At 34.3% G+C, this 21,733-nt stretch overlaps 1 protein-coding gene and 1 long non-coding RNA gene across 5 annotated transcripts in view; one reads left to right on the top strand and one right to left on the bottom strand.

The window, feature by feature from the left end:
- The window catches only part of SEMA3A (semaphorin 3A), a 511,012-nt gene that overhangs the window by 406,877 nt on the left and 82,402 nt on the right, over window positions 1-21,733 (top strand). For all 4 annotated transcript variants that reach the window (XM_060107643.1, XM_060107641.1, XM_060107640.1 and 1 more), the window contains one exon: window positions 3,443-3,562. In XM_060107643.1, the coding sequence (XP_059963626.1) occupies window positions 3,443-3,562 (120 nt within the window). The remainder of the gene's footprint in view (window positions 1-3,442; window positions 3,563-21,733) is intronic.
- LOC132495713 (uncharacterized) overlaps window positions 1-21,733 on the bottom strand; it is a 70,039-nt gene that overhangs the window by 34,130 nt on the left and 14,176 nt on the right. The window contains exon 2 of the long non-coding RNA XR_009533331.1: window positions 13,499-13,545. This is a non-coding gene — a long non-coding RNA (uncharacterized LOC132495713). The remainder of the gene's footprint in view (window positions 1-13,498; window positions 13,546-21,733) is intronic.

Here is a 21,733-nt window from a genome sequence, read left to right as displayed (position 1 = left end):
AGTAGTTGTGGCACATGGGCTCAGTAGTCGTGGCTCACAGGCTCTAGAGTGCAGGCTCAATATTTGTGGCGCACGGGCTTAGTTGCTCCGTGGCATGTCTGATCTTCCCAGACCAGGGCTCAAACCTGTGTCCCCTGCATTGGCAGGAGGATTCTTAACCATTGTGCCACCAGGGAAGCCCTAAACTCAGAAATTGTCAGATCATTTCAGATAGTCAAAGAATGTAATAAGTCTTTAATACAGGGTAGAATACACAATTACATTAAATGAAGTATAGTCTGAGTTGATATTATATATCTGCTTAAAGAGAATGCGAGAGTAGGATATTCTACCACCTATACAGTTGGCCCAAATAAAAAATACGTCATACAATTTCTGGAGGAGTCATCCTGGATAAGAATCTTATAGATATCTGAGCAGAAAATCTGATCTAAGGCCTGGTGTAAAGGAACAGTTAGTGATATTGAGCATTGACATCATGAGAATGTGCCCTCATGCCCACCTAATCATCTAGTGCCCTCCAGCTCATAGATATCATGTTGACTCTTGCTAAAAATAATATTTGAGTAGGAGGTAATTTCCTATGACTGGAGGCAACTGGTGCCTTAACTACAACCTTCCTTTGGTTTCTAAGTCAACTCTTTATAATAAAAATTGTCTTTAGTAATAAGTTCAGTCACTAGCTCTTCTACTGATGAACTCTTCTAACTCTTCTACATTCTCTGAGTGACCTACTTATCTGCTGTCAAAAGAGAAAGGAAATCAGCGTTTCTGCCTTTGCCTTCATTTATATTGTTTTTTGCCTTCCTCGTGGGAATGGATCAAAAAAGAGTCATAAGTTATAAAACAGCTAAACAAATGAATATGAGAAACAAATACCTATCAATATCCAAATAATGTTTATTTGGTTACAGTTTTTGTCATTTCAACTCTATCTGGAATAGAGTTTACATATAATAGCAACCGTAATTATGAATTTTACTCACACTGAAAAAGCTAAATGAAAAAAACAATTAACTGATGATATTCTTTACTCTTCCATTTCTGATTATACTTACTGTTAGGCATTGTCTGGCCACAGTCTGATATGAAATTGCTCAGTTTTCACCTTTTGGTTGTTCTGTTTTCACCTTTCATGATTTTCATCACCTAACGTGGTTGAGGGGGCAATGAGGTTCAACTAGTAATTTAATACTTTTGATTTTTCAAGGTAAAGAGGATACAGGTCACCCTATGACAGACAGGTGTTCCAACATCAAAGTATTGGAAATTGACATGAACATTTTAGGCTGCTTTCACAACATGTTTTTAACTAACATTCTCTGATTCACCTGAAGTTTAAAAATTCATCACTTCTATCAATAAATTATTTGTAAAAAAGATAAGGTGTCAACCTTAATAAAAATGTTACAGTGATTGGATATAGGTTAAAATTAAGTAGACCATATGCATTAAAGTGTTTCAAAGTACCTTTGAAACTTATAGATAGCTTGTTCATAGTGTTTTTGTGCCTTTTGAAAAGGGTTATTTCTTTACCTTGTGGGCATATAGAACATTATCGTAGCATATTATGGTGAGAGCAACTCAGATTTGAGTAACTTGATATTTAATTAAGTAAAGACAAGACAAGATGAATCCCAAAGATAGCATAATATGGCAATTTATGGTGTCATATGAGTACCATCCATTTAGCTAGTAATTTGTATTTAATACATTGTCAAACCATCACTTTTGTTTGTCTTGATTCACAACAATTCAAAATAAGTGATCAGTTTTTAAAAACTCAGTCTCTAAGATAAGGTGTCTTTCTATTAATATTTAAAGTTATAACTTGGCATTTCTCAGTGATTCTGTCTATGTAGGTATTCTGCACTGCTTTGGAAGTTTTCCAAAGCTTGGTACCTTCAAACATATCAGAGAACCAGAGGTTCTCCCAGAGGAATTAATTTAGTTTGGACCACTGAAAATGTCTATTTTCGTTTCAAAGCCCTTTATTTGCAAGTGAGAATTGTGGGTGTGAACAAAGATATCACATAAAGGATCAGACTAATTAGATTTTCCCAAAGGTATTGATAACTGAAGATGCACAGAAAGTTTCTGATTGATACACAAGAAAGTCCTTTGGAAATTATAGTGGTATACAAATGTTTTAAGTTATAATTTATGTATGCCTACTTTGTTTTCTAAGTATTTTTCGAGTCAGTGAATTCAGAAACGTTAGTGTATCCAAATAATCAACAAGATAATAAGTTTTACTGTCATTATGGTAGATTATTTGGAGAAAATGTTACATTTATTGTTGTTTTGTTTTGCTGATAATTCACTGTAAGCAAGCAGGCAATAATGCATTTTCTGGATGGAATAATATGAGGCACCTTTTGTTTAAAGGAAAGAAAATGTCATTTTTACAAACTTCAGTTTATTGAACAGTGGTATGGTATATATTTAGTATAAGAGGCTTGGGTTAAACAGGCCTGGGTTTGAACTTTCACCTTGACTTGCCTAGTCATTATCTGAGCAATCTTGGGTTTCTTGAGCTGTAAAATAGGGATAACATTTACATCATGGGGTTGTTGACAGAACTAAATGAGATAATTGGAAAGTGTCAGGCCAGCACCTGACTACCCTGCAAGCACAAATGGTATTCAGTAAATATTAACTTCTCTTTCTCCTTATTTCTTTTTCCTTTCTATTCCAGCCTTCTGATTATGATTCTCCCATTATTAAACTCTGACCTAGAGTTAATTCAACTTAAGTAGAAATGAGTCAAAGCACAACAGAATCTTGAGCTGTAGTGATTATGGCCTGTGTTTATCAAAATACCCCCTTCTTCAAACACATTTCTGTTATATCTGAAACTATGTGGTGGACTTGTTTTTAGATTGTGTGATAGCTCATACCAAGTTAGAACATTTTTCCCACTTGATATACTAAAAAATGAAAGTCAAGAAAAATTTTTGGCAAGGAAAATATTAGTTTTCTCTAAATTATAGCAAAATCTCATTAATTTAGATCTCACCAAAAAGGAAGTATATTAGAAATTTAATTTCCATTAAAATCAAAACTATAAGCAAGATTTTGCAATGAGACTTTACCCTAAAAAATAAAGATATTAGAACCATAGTAGTTTGAAACATATAAAAGCAGACAATGTGATGCATATATTTTGTGTTTTGTACTTTGTCTTTGGTCATAATAGAAAATATAAAAGTTCATGTTTTAATAATGTGCGCTGAATCATACTTTACTCAGTTTCTCAAAGTTAGTGCTAAATGAATAGTGAGATACTCCCTTCAACAAAGACACAGAATAAACATACATAGTTTTGCATAATGATGCAGAGAGCATTAGCGTGGTCTTAACATGTATTTTGTGTGTTTTGTTTCTCTTGCCTCAATTGAATTAAAGTATGTGTATGTGGTTTTATTTTGTCACAACACAGATGGAGAATTATACTCTGGAACGGCAGCTGATTTTATGGGGCGAGACTTTGCTATCTTCCGAACTCTTGGGCACCACCACCCAATCAGGACAGAGCAGCACGATTCCAGATGGCTCAATGGTAGGTGGTGCGTGCCAGAGTGCAGCACAAAACACGGGCATCTATAGTAAGTCAGTAGAGAGCTTTCCTTATATGGTGCAAACAGCATGAGTTGAGATTTAGTGTGCAGATAAACTCATGGTGGTGACTTCATGGCTGTGTGTGTGAGAAAGTGGGGCAAAAAGATAAAAGAGAGATTAAAAATTTAAGAAAATATTTGTTTTGTGCCAAAACTAAAGTTTCTCAGTAGTTAACTATGGAAAGAAATAGATCTGGGCTGGAGCTACGGAAGGGAGGTAATGGAAAAAGATAAGATGACTTACCAGTCTTGTCTTTCAGGGACACCACAACAAATCTCATGATGTAGTATTTTTTTTCCTCCACACCTCTCATGTGGCCTTGAGAGCATAAGTTATTAAATGTTTGAAAAAATTGTTGTGCTAAAAGCATTACCTTGAACATGTTTTTGAAAGGACTTTGTATCATTTCATTTGATTCTCCTTTAAGCTTCCTAAAATTCTTTCTCCCGTTTTATAGGTTGGGAAATTAACACTAATATTTTATCTAAGATTACATCTAACCCAATAGTACATTTGGGGCAAGAACCCAGTTTCTTGACCTTTAGTCACTAGTGTCATACTTGATGAAGCAGATACTTTTTTAAAAAATTTATTTTATTGAAGTAAAGTTGATTTACAATGTTGTTTTAATTTCTACTGTACACCAAACTGATTCAATTTTACATATATATATATATATATATATATATATATATATATATATACACACACACATTCCTTTTCATATTATTTTCCATTATGGTTTATCACAGGATATTGAACATAGTTCCCTGTGCTATGCAGTAGAACTTTGTTGCTTATCCATTCAATATATAATAGTTTGCAAGGCAGATACTTTTTTAATTCTCTTTTTCTTTTTAATACATAAATAAATTTACCATAGAAGAAAATTATAAAATTTATATGCCAAAAATAAATAAATACTATTTTCATTCAGATTTTGAACCAAATAATCCTTATATAAGTGTTCCATGTAGAGCGTTTTTTTTTTGGATTGTTCATTTATGTATTCATCAAAGATTTTTTATAATCATCCCCACCATATTTTCATGGTTATTTTTTATTATTAAATAATGGTCTCCATTTATATCTGCCTTCAGTCCTATAAAATAAAGCCTCCCAGTCCCTAATCTTGCATTCATGAACTCTCCTTTGGTTTTACATGCCTCATTAATAAGGACGAAGCTCATGGCTTACAGTCCATCTATGTACTCAATAAGATGCTTGATTATCTCACTCTTTGAACTTCTGCCACACTTCCTTCTCCTGCACTTCTGGGGGGTACCCAAAATTCATTTCACCTCTGTCTTTCACTGGTTTGTTAGAGAACAATCACAATATGCTCTAAAACCTTGCTGAAATTTCAGGCGACCATGAGCTGTGTGTCTTTGTTCTTCTATATCCCAATTCTAAAATGACTATTTAAATCATAAAACATACCTCAGATTACCTCAATCAGCATTTCATTCCTCCTGTAACAACATTTCTGATTGTCCTGTTGTTTTTCATGTATTAGTGAAAATGATGTGCCCCTTAACTTCCACCTTTGACCCTACTGCTTTTGCTCTTACTTGCATTGATTTTTTTTCATAAATTTACCCAATTTACTGTTTTTGCTGTTTTTATCTCTTCTCCACCACTGATTTCTTCCCTGACCTGCAAACATGTTTGTCTACCCTATCCATACTCTCCCTTTAATCATGGTGTACCACGAAGTCCCTAGATATCTAAGTCCATAGCCTGGTTAGGAACTTGTTTTCTCAGCATTTTCACCAGATTTAGCCATTTTCAACCTGATTTTGATCCCATGAAACTGCTCCTCCACTAATGACTTCCTATTTTTTTTTTATCAGTCTCCATTTAGACAACCTCTCCTGTGGTATTTGTCACTTAACTAGCCCTTTCTCTTTAAAAGGGTCTGTTCTCTCAGTTTCCTGCATTTCCTGCTCTCCCAATTTTCTCATAAGTTTGACATTACTTCCCAGTTGCTGTTCTTTAAATGCAGATGATGCCTAAAATAATTCATGATTGAGTACAAACACTGTGGCAATCAAAAGGGACTGGACATATAGTCAAATACCCACCTCTGGGGGTAGAGGAGGTAGAATGGTGCCCAGGAGACCATCTGAGAAATTAGAAGCCTCACTAAGGAAAAGAAAAATGCTGAGCTGAGATCACGGTAAGGCTCTCTTGAAAAGCCATTGAAGACCCAAACTCTGAAATCCCAGAGGACAGTTTTGGAATATCCACTGTTAATTATTAAACCTAGGCTTTGTATGGACTCAAAATTAGTAGGAAAAAACCTCTTTCAATGTGGCTATCTGGTCTACTCTCAAATGGAAATATTTATGTAGAAGGGGAAAATGTTTGTTTTTTTGTTCAGCAAGAATGAGACTTTGATCTACTAAGAACTCTAAAGGGCATACAGGCTTTCACTGTCCATGAGAAAGAAAATCTCATTAGAAGATGGAAAAACATAAAGGAGAGTATAGTATCCATTTCATTTTCATGGCCTTGTAGGAAAAAAGTCATCAGGTTAAAGCTGCTTTTGTGCTACACACTCACATGTTGACAGCTGAGTCTGAAGAATTTACACTGTGGGAAAACAGTCATTGTCCGCAGCTCTGTACTTCATCTCTGCAAATGTGTAGTTCATTTGAGAATTCAGTTATCAGTCTCTCAGCACTAAACGTGAGAACTGATTTTGCCAAATTAGCACAAAGGTTACATTTGACAGGGTGCAGAAACCAGAACTACGGCAAGATGGAGGATGCAGACACATATGAGATTGAACCAAGGCTCTGTGTGATTCACAAGCCTCATGAAATTAAACACCACTGAAGAACAGAATTGGAAACATAATGTTTACACATGCATGCATAAAATAAGTGAATTTTGAGGCATCAGCATAGACTACACAATCAGTTGTGCTGCCAGAAGTAATAAATTACTTTGCAAGGTACTTTTTGAAAGGTCTTCTGGGCTATTGAAATTAATTTTGGCACAGGACTTACTTTACTTTTATCAAATCAATTCAAGCCAATTCAGTTATTTTGGAAGAATTAGTTGGCCTATTTCAGATGACTTTCAATTTGTGTTCTTGCTAAACAAAAATAAAAAACAAAACTGTTGTGTAGAATTGGATCTTGAAATGTCTCAATTTTTATGGAATTTCACTATTTTCATAACTACTAAAGTTTACATTTTTATTATAGTAGCAATAAAGGCTTAAATTCAGTTTCATTTTACCAGGAAACATTAGGAATTAAGTAACAAACTTTTAGATGAAGAAACCTGAGAGGTGGAATCTATTGATTTTTTCCATAACTGCTTTTTAAAAATCATCCTTTACACTAGCCCTTAGTTTAAGATTGCTAGATGTTAGAACAACTTTTGATTCCAGAAAATGTACTGGTATGAGTTTGACCTGATGTGCCAAAATTCACTGTTTTTCTCTTTTTGCTTCATAAATTCTCTTGATACTATATAACTTTAAACTTCATTTCTAGTTTTGGTTTACTAACAGTGTAAAAATTAGGTAAAATTTCTCTCTGTATATTCATAGTAAAAAACCAAGTTTACCCTGCTGTTATAGTAATGATTTCTTATCATTTATTGTGTAAGTATCACCTAGTTCTTGTACATATTAGTCATTCATTAGAGCAGATGGATAGCTAACCCACATTTATTTTTCTATTTGATGGACACTATTTCTAACATTGTTTATTTATGTCTTGGACTAACATTGGAATGCTATATAATAGAAGGAAAGACTACAGTCTTTAGAGTGAGTCACTGTTTTACCTTGACCTTGTACCTATTCATGGGTTTATAATACTACCTACCTCTTAGAGTTGTGAAAAAATCGACTGCATGATAATGCATATAGAGTACTAAGCAAGTGATTGGCATGTAGTAAGCACTTAATAAATGTGAGTTTTTTCTGTATCCTTTATCCCACTTCCATTGGGTGGAGCATGCTTAGTAAGCTTTGTCAGACTCATTCTGTGAGTGATTATATTTGAGTCAGGGTGAAAGGGCAGTCAGAGCTGGGTTTAATACATGAAACCACATGGATCCTTGAGAGAGCCAAGGCCCGGTGCACACAAACAGACCTAATTACAGTGCCCAGAGTGTGAGACCTTCCTACTCATTTCAGGAAGACCTGTTTTCTTTTAGTGGAATTTCCTAAAAGGATTGTGCCTGTGGATAGACCAACTCACTTGCTTTTTTTCCTGTAATTGAAATGGTATGCGAGTCATCATTCCACTTCCTCTCACTTGTAACACTCATACCAGGATGGCTTGCCCTTATTGGAATCAGCATAGCTTCCTCTGTGGTCATGCACTAGGATATTTCACGTTCTCTAAAGATTCAAATTTCTCCACAAGATATATTTTTTTGAAAATAGAACCAAGAAATGTAACCACAAATAAATTCTGAGAGCACAAATTAATACTGCATGGTACCAGATATCTAATCTTAAATCACTTATATAACTCTTTTGATATACTATTTTAATTCTACCATCTTTAAAGGCATGAACTGTATCAGAGTATCTAACTGGATTTTTTTAATAAATAAAATTAATCATCTAGTTTGTCATAATGTCAGACCTATTAATGATGGCATTTTGAACTATTTCTCTGACTTAAGTTAGTAATATTTTGCTGACCTTGAGGAAAAAAGCCCTCTGGAAGCCTTACTCTGTGGTTACATGAGCAGATGAGTATTATAGATGTTGAGTGACCATTCAGTTGAAACAACAAGAGCAACCACAAACATCCTCTATGAAAGAAGCAACAAAGATAGAGTCTTTTTTAACTTTTGAATTACATATTCTATGAATTACATTCTGTATTAATTAGTTAACAATTCTGAAGTATCAGTGCATAGAGTCACAAATAAAAATGTTTGTATTTTTGGTGAAATCATGCTGAAACATGGATATGTAATAGTTTAAAATAAGTATCCATAACTATATCTAAACACAACCTATTAGTTATGGTTTTTTCCTTATGAATCTATTACCAAGAAAAACTTTCATGCTGATCAAGAATGCCCACCTGCCAGAAATACATTTTTTTCAAAAAATACGTACCATGAAATTATTCTACTCTCTAAATGATAAATTTAATACACTCACTAAATATGCCCTTTTCTCATAAAGAGAAAAGTTACCAAAATATACCTTTACTTGCTCTTCTTTTCTGAGGACCTCTTTTCTGTGTCACATTTTATCTAAGGACCATAATCACTTTTAACCAGTTTTGTTTTAAATTACTTTGCACTTATGAGAAAAAAAAATGAATAAAACTTCGGAATAAAAATAAACTCATTAGTGGCAATGTTTGGAAGATGATTTTTTTTTCAGGCCTCTGAGAAAATGTAGCTGAATAAAATTGTTAGGATATGCTATTTTAACATTTTTTAATGATGGGCTAAAAAGTACAACCCTCAAGTATGGCACATTAATCACAAATTTTGAACCACTTATTTCAGAATTTATAGTTGAATGGTGAGAGTAGAAAATAATATTTAAGGGTATGATTACATTTACTAAAGAAAATTCTACTTTTTAAATTAAAATTTATGAAAATGTGTAAAAGTGAGACAATATCTTGGAAAATTCTTTAAATTACAGCCAGCTCTCTTTTTTCTCTTGATTCTTAACATTATTTTTCTCTCATCTCACCATCAGCTTAATGAATACAGAGCCTGTCTATACCAATTTCCTCTTCTAGAGTCACTACATTCAGAGCTTGGTGGGCCTCAGTAGGGATTTACTGCTGACTGAGTAATCTGGGTTCATGTGTGCAGTGACATCAAGCAAGAGATTTACCCTGAGGAGTGGATGCCATGACAATGCGTGTAACCATGGTGTGACTGGCCTCTCTGACATGGCTCTCAAAAGCTTTCCCTCTGTGAAAACAGAAGCCTGTTTGCAAATTAATTAGTTTCTGGCGGCAGCTTGATTGTTGACCCAGAGTTTGTAGAGGGGAAAAACAATCAGATTAGTGTGCTCAGGGTAAAAGACCAGTGTGCAGTTGCGTGTGGCTTGCTCGACTATTGAAACCATGAATGGACTGAAACAAATTCTTTTCTGAGAAACCTAGGCAGAGGTTAAGTGTGATGAGCCTGGAGCTCCCAACAGCAGGGGTGGGGGAATTAAAGGATTTTAGCCAGATAAAGCTGAATGATGGCAAGCAATGCCATTCAATTTTAATAGCATGGACAGTTCTGACCAAATAAAACAACCCTCCCCAAAAAAAACCACTTGTTACATTGTTCTAATCCCTCTGAGTAGAAGGAATAAGTTTACAATATTATTAAATGTAGGTTTGACACAAATACTTTCACAGTAGAAAATTTCAGAAGTTTTCAGATGGGAAGGTTTTAATTAAATTTGTCTCAAAGGCTAATATGATAACATCTAAATGAAAAACTGTTATGAAGTAACCTGCCTTTTTATGTTGATAAAATTTTTGTTGATATATTTACCTCAGCTGCTTTCTCAGGTGTAATCCTCACATGCCCAATAAAATTAATCCTGAGTCAAAGAGAGATGTTGGCTCATGATAATACATATTCTGCTATCTACTTTTGCAAATATCAAATTAGGTAACCGTGCCAAGGAATGATGTCTGCAATCTTAGGACGAAAAAATTCTGCATACAGTTTTTGATGATTAAAATTTTAGTCAATAAATTATTGTTTATGCTTCATTTTGTAAGATTACCTAACACAATAAGCCATATATACTCTTCCTTTGTTAGATACCACTGGCAGATGTCTCCCTAAATACAGCTCTGATGGCTATCACAATACCTTCCCGTTCAAAAATCATTTATATCTCTAAATTTACAAGTGAATTGAATCCAGATTTTGCTGCCTGTCACGTTCTTTGTCATGCAATCCTAAATGACCTCTCCAATATTAAACACTAACAGACTCAAATAGGGTGGGTTGCCCTTAAATTTACTATCATTTTCATTTAACCGTACCGTTCTCTCTATGGATTTTAATCTTTCCCACCTTTGAATCCCAAGAGCACATATATGCATGTTTCGATTTATCACAGGGCCTACCACTTTGCCTTGCAATCTAGGATATGCCAAATAAGAAACTTCAGTGAATCTGCTTTGCAGGCTCTGGGGTCAGATGGCCTGAGTTTGTGTCCCAGGTCCTCCATCTACCACCCTCGTGACTTGGGGGTAATTTATGTTACTTATTTTCATCACCCATTTATGATTTGTAAAATAGGGTTAATAACTAATACACTGTTTTTCTGAAGATGCATGAGACAGTCCTCATAAAGTACTAAGAACAGTGTCTAATAATATGGTAGATGCTCATTATAACTGTGGTTGCTGCTGGCGTTTGCATACCAGCTCTATACATAGAACACAGTGCACATTTGGAGAATTAATACAAAGAACCAGCCTGAAGGTTGTTTGCCTCTCTTAATCTCTTCTCAGGCTATTTTGTTTTGTCTTATTTAATTGATTATTGTCAATATATGGGCACTTAATACATCAAAAATATATAAAATATTTGTCTTTAGTATTAAAATAGTATATAAACTTTTTAGTCAAATTGGGCTTAACAAAATTTGCAGATGAAACAATGAAATGGTGAACCAAGGGTAAATTTCAATAAAATGTGTTTTCCTAAGTATTATTTTAGCTCTATTAAGTACAATACTTACCACTTAAATAAATAAATGATTAGGTTAATTCTTTTTTTCCAATATAACTTAAAAAAAAACATTGACTGCATTGTTGCACCTAGGATATTCATTTATCCTGCCGTATCACAGCTTAGCTTTTAATTTTTTTCATATGAAGACGTCGTCTGTAACCTTTGGGGTGGTGGTTAAGAGCATGGAGTCTATGGAACTTGACCACCTGACTTGGGCACTAACTGAGCAGCTGGAGACATCTACTGTAAGCTACCTGTGCTCAACGTCCCTTTTTTCAAGTGGAAACGATAATCGTTCCTCCCTATTGGATTGTTATGAGAATTATGCATAAGTAAATTTCTATAAAGCACTTGGAAAAGAGACTATTCTTACCAAAAACAAAACAAAACAACTCGGTTGATATTAGCTTATTCCATAGCATTATGTAAGAATATTAAATAATAGAAAAATAAAAATACCTAAATATGTCAACTCACTAAAGATGTAGTAGAATGTACAGTCTCACTTAACTGAACAGCCATGTATTTCTAGGAAAGCAATGAAAATGGCTTAAGGAAAACAAGACAAGGTGAAGTGATAGTAATCTATGCCCTTTCCTTAGACCGAGTCTATACATACAGGATTTCTTGTCTAACGATGTGAGTACATTTTGATAAAATAGATCTACTACTCTCTTTTGCTTCAAGAAAGGGAAAAAGGATTTTTTTCCCTAAGTTTAGATATATACTAAGTTACTTACATATGACACTGAAATGCTCTAAACTTCATATATCAACTAAACATAAATTATAAAATGTTATGCAGAAGAAGAGTCTTTAAAATATTTTCCTGGTAATATTAGTAAAGAAGATTTGCATGTGTTTAGATGCCCTTAAAAGAAATATTTTTAACTTAAAATTGTTTGTGTCACTATATGTTTTAAGTAACTAGACAAGAGAAAATCACATACCTTCACTTCCCACCCCGGCCTCCCCCACCTTCCTTTCAGCAATCTGTCAACTTCCTGTGGCACTTTTGGATCAACACATAAATTCTGCATTTTAAACACTATAACATTTTACATATGGTAATATTATTATTTTAAAATATATTTATACAAAAATAAAGATATGCATTTGAAAACTATAGTTCATTAGTAGTAGTAATTTTGTAAATTGATAAGTATAAATTTTTTATTCATTAGAAGTATAATTTTTATTTTGTGATGATTTACTAAATCATAACTATTTTGGCATTTCATGTAGGCTGTTAGCATAAGGGATTCATCAAAAATGTGTCTCTTCAATATGTTTATAAATTTGTCTAAATTCATATAAGTGTAAATAATCTTTTGCCTCATTTAATTACTAATAGTTTTACTTTCTTTTTTTAAAAAATTAATTTTTATTGGAGTATAGTTGATTTAAAATGTGGTGTTAGTTCCTGCTGTACAGCAAAGTGAATCAGTTATATACATATATATATCCCCTTTTTTAGATTATTTTCCCATAATGGTCATTACAGGGTATTTAGTAGACTTCCCTGTGCTTTACAGTAGGTTCTTATTAGTTATCTATTTTACATATAGTAATGTGTCAATCCCAGTCTCCCAATTTATCCCTCCCCGCCTTCCCCCTTGGTAACCATAAGTTTGTTTTCTACGTCTGTGACTCTATTTCTGTTTTGTAAATAAGTTCATTTGTACCATTTTTTTAGATTCCACATATAAGTGATATCATATGGTATTTGTCTTTCTCTGACTTATGGATAAAGAAGATGTGGTACATATATACAATAGAATATTACTCAGCCATAATTACTAATTTTAAAAATGTTAGAGTTTCAATATCAAAGAGAACCATCCCTTTTTGTACATTTAAAATCCTCACCTGAATGTGTGTGGGAAATTCGTGATAGCCAATTTAGCTTTCCCTTTGAAACCCACATTGCCTTCTTCTGCTTAGCATACAATAGGATTGAAGTGACAGACAGTACAGAGCTGTATTTGGGGGCTTGTATGTTGTGTTTTGACCCATTTACAATTTAGTAAACTTGAATCTCAGTGATCCTGAAAGTTATTAATGCCAAGACTGATATCAAATGATTACTGCCACTTAATTGCTTAACACCTATAGAGTTTATTTATCAGTGTGTTTTCTAAACACATTTAAGAATGAATGAACAAATTATACTCACGTTTTGCAGGACAAGAAAGTAATCTAAGTCAAACAAATGACAGTATTCTGAAAATAGGAAACAAAATATAGAAATTACCACAAAACCTTACTCATTTGGGGATGAACTAAAGGGACATCTAGTCATACTAATAATTCAAATTATAAAATTTGGGCTTATAAGGCTAGGATGAACCAATAAGGTACAGAACATCTTTGATCAATGACTTTTATGTATTTGCAGTAATCATATTAAATATTTTGACGGAAGAGAAATTATTGAAGTAGTGGAATATTGCTGTTTGCCATAAGAAAGCTGATGACTGACCTCCCTGTTGTTACTTCTGTTGATTTCCTTTAAATAAAAGGGAAAATCACATTCTTTATAAATATCAAGGTAAATATACAGCCAACTCTGATCAACCAATCAGTGCCTAGATTAAGAAAATTGTAGTATAACTGGATGTGAAAGCCCTTGAGATGATTGTATGTTAATGAATCTTAAAATGTGAACTGATTTTCCACTTTTTTCCAAACTGGAACTACCTTTACTCTCTTTCTGGTTTGTTTCTAATTCCTGAGTAAGAGCAACCTGTAGAAGGCAGTTGAAAAGACAGGCTGGAGCTAGGAATTTGACAGCAGGAAATAGAATAAGAATGGCAGACCGTTAGAGCATCAGTTTTAATGTCCTACAATGCTGAGGTCATTTGGTAGTGATAGAGCAGAGGCAGCGCCAAAAAAGAGGGCAGCCATGTCATAAAGATATGCAAAATCTCTACTAAATTTAATAGTTTTGACTAATTTTGTCATCTCGATTTTGTATAAATGTGCTGCAACTCCATTAGTCAATTCTGCCTGTTAGCTACTCATGAATTCCCAAACTCTTTGTCCTCGGAAGGATCACACTTTGTTAGCAATAGATGTCATTAATATGTTAGTAAAGAATATTCTGTTAAGAATAGCAAAATGAAACTAACTTTAATACACTTTAATACAACTAAGGAAGCTGAGTATGTCATTGCTATTAAGCTTGATTACTTGTAACTATTACATATTTTCTAGGATGGGAAAACATAGGTTATCATTAAAAGGAAAGAAAAGTTTCTAAAAAACATATCTATCCACTATTCGTATGGAGTCAGAAAAGAAAGATTATAATTATGGAGGAATAAAGGGAGAAAAGAAAAGAGTAATTCCTAATGGTTAATAATAACTTCCTGAATAGATTCTGTCATTATCACTTAACCATAGTAATAACATCTGTTACTATAAGAAAATTTATGACATCACAAACTGAAATTAAAATCCTTAAACTATACCATTGCCTCGTATCTAAAAGTCTAACCCTGAAGTTTATAATGTAAGTTAGATGTGATACATATTAAATAATTTTTACAGTCTCAGAACATTACAAAATATTATTGAACATATATTAATTCCTGGGCCATTTTATATCTGACCAGTAAAAACAGTGAAATTCCATGTAATATGATAAAGGTAAAATAGCAACGTTATTAATGAGAAGTTAAGAATAGATCACTTTTAGGTGAACTAAACTGTCAAATTTAATTACTATTTACAATGTATTTATTTTCTGGTTTTTAATGAGCATTTTTAGTTTCCCCAAGCCTAGTCCCTTCTCATCTCATTCAGCAGTGTTTTCTGTTTCTCTGTATATAACTTAAGTATATCAGTCAACACAGTTACTAACGTAGAATGCTACTCTTTCCTCTGTACCCTACAGTTCTACTGGAAGTGCTCCTAGATAACTGATATTAACACAATGAATAGTTAGCTACGTTTGCTAGCTACTAACATTATTCTGGCCAACTTCCATTTTCTGTACACATTAAGCACTCTCTAGGTACCAAGAATTATCATTAAGTGCTCTCTAGGTACCAAGAACTATTATAAGAAACAGCTGAGTAAGAGAGATCCCTGCCCTCCAGGATAATACTAATAGAACTCTTTATCAATGGAAAACCCTGGAAGTCTTAGCACATCTATGGGATTATATGCATATATGTCCAAGAAGTCTTAATATCTTAAAAACATTGTTTAACTCATAATGTAAGAGAGAAGGTACTATCCATTTTTCTTTCAGTGAAACATGAATTTTTTGATTCAGTTGATTTTCAGGCTTTGAGTATCAGAACCACTGACTGTCTGAAGTTTTTACTATAAAATGATTTGACAGCTTATGAGGGAGGCTATTTTTTGTCCATATATCTGCGGTCTTCTGTTAGAGAATATGTATATAAGACAGTTCAAAATCCAAGAAATTGGAAACACCCTTTTTTTAAGTTTTGAGGAAAAGGATGGGAATCTTTTGGAATCAGAAAAACTGTATGTAATATGACTATAGATTTTTAGAAGGTATTATTTTAATGGCATACATTTCTAATTATAAATAAATTTTTAAGAAGGGAGGTCATCTCGAAAATAATGAGACCAAAAAAAGATTGGTGGTGAGAGAGAATTAGTTAAGGAGTGGAGAGAAACTAGAAACAATTTTCTTTTATATTCAAGTATTTTAGCAGAAGTTCTAAATGCTTCTAGATGTTCTAGAAATTCTAGATGTTCTGGGCTTCTGTCCAGTAAGTAAATAAGGTCACTTCAACTGGTCTCTGAGCTTTAAAAGACATACATAAAAAATTACGAATTAATCATTAGCAACAATCATGGTTCTTGACCCGTTTTCTAAGAGTAAAATCATTTAATTTGTTTTAAAATTTTAATTTCTAATTTGATTATTGAATAAGAGCTTAAAAATGCATGTTCTGAACAGTTTTCTTAGGTAAATTTATTGTCTTCATGGATTTAACATACTATTTGCTATAGAATTTTTACATATCAATAGTTATACTGCCTTTCTTTTCTATCATTAAACACAAAGTGTAATTTTCAGTTTCTTTGGGTTTTATTATATAAATCTATAAATTGTGTTGTTGTCATACTTTTACCTGCCTTTCTCTTTTTTTTTTTTTTTTTTTTTTTTGCGGTATGCGGGCCTCTCACTGCTGTGGCCTCCCCCGTTGCGGAGCACAGGCTCCAGACGCGCAGGCTCCGGACGCGCAGGCTCAGCGGCCATGGCCCACGGGCCCAGCCGCTCCGCGGCATATGGGATCCTCCCAGACCGGGGCACGAACCCGTATCCCCTGCATCGGCAGGCGGACTCTCAACCACTTGCGCCACCAGGGAGGCCCTCTGCCTTTCTCTTTACAGCTGCTCTGTAAACATTTTAGTGGGGGGCGTCACAGTAAAAAATGGAGGAATATTATTTAAAAAGATGAGGAAATCTTTCTCTCGATGTTTCAAACTAATATATGTAAACATTTCTTATTATATGGTCTAAGAAATTTATTCCAATAACATGTAATTATGTAAGGCTCAGAGTGTGGCTCAGACAATGGTGGTATTTATAGTTTAATAACTTATTCCATGGAAAAATGTAGAAATCGTAGGTCCACTAGAAAGTTAAACTAACTTAGTCTATATTAAAGACATTAGAAACCATTTCTTAGTGTTACTGAAGTAAAGGGAAACAAACCCTGTATTTATTAAAAACGAAGTTGAAAGTATCAAATTGGTTTAGAAAATACCTTTATTAGTCTTGAGTAGGTATCTATGGAAACAACTCTATATTAGCCCTCAAAATATATAAGCATTATTAAAGCAGAAACAATAGGGAAAAGTTGCAAGAAAAAAAAAGGAAAAGGAAATGGAATGCTTGCAGTGAACAGAAACCACAAATTGAATTAAGCATTAGCACCAATTTTAAATTGCATCCACCACACTGCAAATGCTTGACATTTAGTGTTATTACCCAGGATATTTGAAAGATTTAATAATTAAAGCAATAATTTGAGAAATTGATGTTTTTTACATAAAGAAATTAAAATAATCATGCACAACTGAAATCCTATGTTTGTATAGTGTTTTATATTCTTCAAAGTGCTTCCTATAAGATCATTTCAGCCTCCCAAAAAAACCTGTGAAATAGAAAACTGCAAGAAATAAAATTTAAGTAATCTGCAAGAGGTCAGAAGTAACCTTGTATCCAGTGAAAACTGAGATGAAATTCATACCTTCTGACTCTCTGTTCTCTTTCTAACATGTTCATTTTACTATTTACCATTACTAAAACTTGCATGTTTCTGTTCTTTGCTAAAGCTTTTTCATGTAGGAAATTTTTATCAAGTTTTAGACTTTGGTTTTTGGGTTTTTTTTTTTTTCCGCTTCCCCCTCCACATATCCTCAAGTCCATTCTCTCGTAGGTCTGTGTCTTTATTCCTGTCTTGCCCCTAGGTTCTTAATGACCTCTTTTTTTTTCTTAGATTCCATATATATGTGTTAGCATATGGTATTTGTTTTTCCCTTTCTGACTTACTTCACTCTGTATGACAGACTCTAGGTCCATCCACCTCACTACAAATAACTCAATTTCGTTTCTTTTTATGGCTCAGTAATAGTCCATTGTATACATGTGTCACATCTTCTTTATCAGTTCATCTGTCGATGGACACTTAGGTTGCTTCCATGTCCTGGCTATTGTAAATAGAGCTGAAATGAACATTTTGGTGCATGTCTCTTTTTGAATTATGGTTTTCTCAGGGCATATGCCCGGTAGTGGGATTGATGGGTCGTATGGTAGTTCTATCTTTAGGTGTTTTTTTGTTTTTTGTTTTTTTTTTGCGGTACGCGGGCCTCTCTCACTGTTGTGGCCTCTTCCGTTGCGGAGCACAGGCTCCGGACGCGCAGGCTCAGCGGCCACAGCTCATGGGCCTAGCCTCTTCACAGCATGTGGGATCTTCCCAGACCGGGGCACGAACCCATGTCCCCTGCATCGGCAGGCAGACTCTCAACCACTGCGCCACCGGGGAAGCCCTATTTTTAGTTTGTTAAGGAACCTCCGTACTGTTCTCCATAGTGGCTGTATCAATTTACCTTCCCACCAAAAGTGCAAGAGGGTTCCCTTTTCTCCACACCCTCTCCAGCATTTGTTGTTTGTAGATTTTCTGATGATGCCCATTCTAACTGGTGTGAGGTGATACCTCATTGTAGTTTTGATTTGCATTTCTCTAATAATTAGTGATGTTGAGCATCTTTTCATGTGCTTCTTGGCCATCTGTATGTCTTCTTTGGAGAAATGTCTATTTAGGTCTTCTGCCCATTTTTGGATTGGGTTGTTTGTTTTTTAATATTGAGCTCTTTATATATTTTGGAGATTAACCCTTTGTCCGTTGATTCCTTTGCAAATACTTTCTCCCATTCTGAGGGTTGTCTTTTCGTCTTGTTTACGGTTTCCTTTGCTGTGCAAAAGCTTTTAAGTTTCATTAGGTCCCATTTGTTTATTTTTGTTTTTATTTCCATTTCTCTAGGAGGTGGGTCAAAAAGGGTCTTGCTGTGATTTATGTCATAGAGTGTTCTTCCTTTGTTTTCCTCTAAGAGTTTGATAGTATCTGGCCTTACATTTAGGTCTTTAATCCATTTTGAGTTTCTTTTTGTGTATGGTGTTACGGAGTGTTCTAACTTCATACTTCTAAATGTAACTGTCCAGTTTTCCCAGCACCAGTTATTGAAGAGGCTGTCTTTTCTCCACTGTATAGTCATACCTCCTTTGTCAAAGATAAGGTGACCATATGTGCGTGGGTTTATCTCTGGGCTTTCTATCCTGTTCCATTGATCTATCTTTATGTTTTTCTGCCAGTACCATACTGTCTTGATTACTGTAGCTTTGTAGGATAGTCTGAAGTCAGGGAGCCTGATTCCTCCAGCTCCGTTTTTCTTTCTCAAGATTGCTTTGGCTATTCGGGGTCTTCTGTGTTTCCATACTAATGGTGAAAATTTTTGTTCTAGTTCTGTGAAAAATGCCAGTGGTAGTTTGTTAGGGATTGCATTGAATCTGTAGATTGCTTTGGGTAGTAGAGTCATTTTCACAATGTTGATTCTTCCAATCCAAAAACATGGTATACCTCTCCATCTATTTGTATCATCTCTAATTTCTTTCATGAGTGTCTTATAATTTTCTGCATACAGGTCTTCTGTCTCCTTAGGTAGGTTTATTCCTAGATATTTTATTCTTTTTGTTGCAATGGTAAATGGGAGTGTTTTCTTAATTTTACTTTGAGATTTTTCATCATTAGTGTATAGGAATGCTAGAGATTTCTGTGCATTAATTTTGTATCCTGCTACTTTACCAAATTCATTGATTAGCTCTAGTAGTTTTCTGGTGGCATCTTTAGGATTCTCTATGTATAGTGTCATGTTATCTGCAAACAGTGACAGCTATACTTCTTCTTTTCCAATTTGGATTCCTTTTATTTCTTTTTCTTCTCTGATTGCTGTGGCTAAAACTTCCAAAAGTATGTTGAATTACAGTGGTGAGAGTGGGCAACCTTGTCTTGTTCCTATCTTAGTGGAAATGGTTTCAGTTTTTCACCATTGAGGACGATGTTGGCTGTGGGTTTGTCATATATGGCCTTTATTATGTTGAGGAAAGTTCCCTCTATGCCTACTTTCTGGAGGGTTTTTATCATAAATGGGTGTTGAATTTTGTCGAAAGCTTTCTCTGCATCTATTGAGATGATCATGCTTTTTCTCCTTCAATTTGTTAGTATGGTGTATCACATTGATTGATTTGCATAAATTGGAGAATCCTTGCATTCCTGGGGTAAACCCCACTTGATCATGGTGTATGATCCTTTTAATGTGCTATTGGATTCTGTTTGCTAGTATTTTGTTGAGGATTTTTTTATCTATGTTCATCAGTGATATTGGCCTGTAGTTTCCTTTCTTTCTGACATCTTTGGTTTTGGTATCAGAGTGATGGTGGCCTCAGAGAATGAGTTTGGGAGTGTTCCTCCCTCTGCTATATTTTGGAAGAGTTTGAGAAGGATAGGTGTTAGCTCTTCTCTAAATGTTTGATAGAATTTGCCCGGGAAGCCATCTGGTCCTGGGCTTTTGTTTGTTGGAAGATTTTTAATCACAGTTTCAATTTCAGTGCTTGTGATTGGTTTGTTCATATTTTCTATTTCTTCCTGGTTCAGTCTCAGAAGGTTTTGCATTTCTAAGAATTTGTCCAGTTCCTCCAGGTCGTCCATTTTATTGGCATAGAGTTGCTTGTAGTAGTCTCTCATGATCCTTTGTATTTCTGCAGTGTCAGTTGTTACTTCTCCTTTTTCATTTCTAATTCTATTGATTTGAGTCTTCTCCCTATTTTTCTTGATGAGTCTGGCTAATGGTTTATCAATTTTGTTTATCTTCTCAAAGAACCAGCTTTTAGTTTCACTGAACTTTGCTATCATTTCCTTCATTTCTTTTTCATTTATTTCTGATCTGATCTTTATGATTTCTTGCCTTCTGCTAACTTTGGGGCTTTTTGTTCTTCTTTTTGTAATTGCTTTAGGTGTACGGTTAGACTGTTCATTTGAGCTGTTTTTTGTGTCTTAAGGTAGGATTGTATTGCTATAACCTTCCCTCTTAGAACTGCTTTTGCTGCATCCCATAGGTTTTGGATCATCATGTTTTCATTGTCATTTGTTTCTGGGTATTTTTTTATTTTCTCTTTGATTTCTTCAGTGATCTCTTGGTTATTTAGTAGTGTATTGTTTAGCCTGCATGTGTTTGTATTTTTTACAGATTTTTTCCTGTAATTGATATCTAGTTTCATAACGTTGTGGTCTGAAAAGTTACTTGATACGATTTCAGTTTTCTTAAATTTACCAAGGCTTGATTTGTGACCCAAGATATTATCTATCCTGGAGAATGTTCCATGAGCATTTGAGAAGAATGTGTATTCTATTGTTTTTGGATGGAAAGTCCTATAAATATCAATTAAGTCCATCTTGTTTAACATATCATTTAAAGCTTGTGTTTCCTTATTTATTTTCATTTTTGATGATCCATCCATTGGTGAAAGTGGGGTGTTATAAAGTCCCTTACTATGATTGTGTTACTGTCTATTTTCCCTTTTATGGCTGTTAGTATTTGCCTTATGTATTGAGGTGCTCCTGTGTTGGGTGCATAAATATTTACAATTGTTATATTTTCTTCTTGGATCGATCCCTTGATCATTATGTAGTGTCCTTCTTTGTTTCTTGTAATAGTCTTTATTTTAAAGTCTATTTTGTCTGATATGAGAATTGCTACTGCAGCTTTCTTTTGATTTCCATTTGCATGGAATATCTTTTTCCATCCCCTCACTTTCAGTCTGTATGTGTCCCTAAATCTGAAGTGTGTCTCGTGTAGACAGCAT

Source organism: Mesoplodon densirostris, chromosome 9, assembly GCF_025265405.1.
Source record: "Mesoplodon densirostris isolate mMesDen1 chromosome 9, mMesDen1 primary haplotype, whole genome shotgun sequence".
Classification (NCBI taxonomy): Eukaryota; Metazoa; Chordata; class Mammalia; order Artiodactyla; family Ziphiidae; genus Mesoplodon; species Mesoplodon densirostris.
The sequence above is the reverse complement of the archived record's forward strand: the minus strand, read 5'-3'. Positions and strand labels throughout refer to the sequence as shown.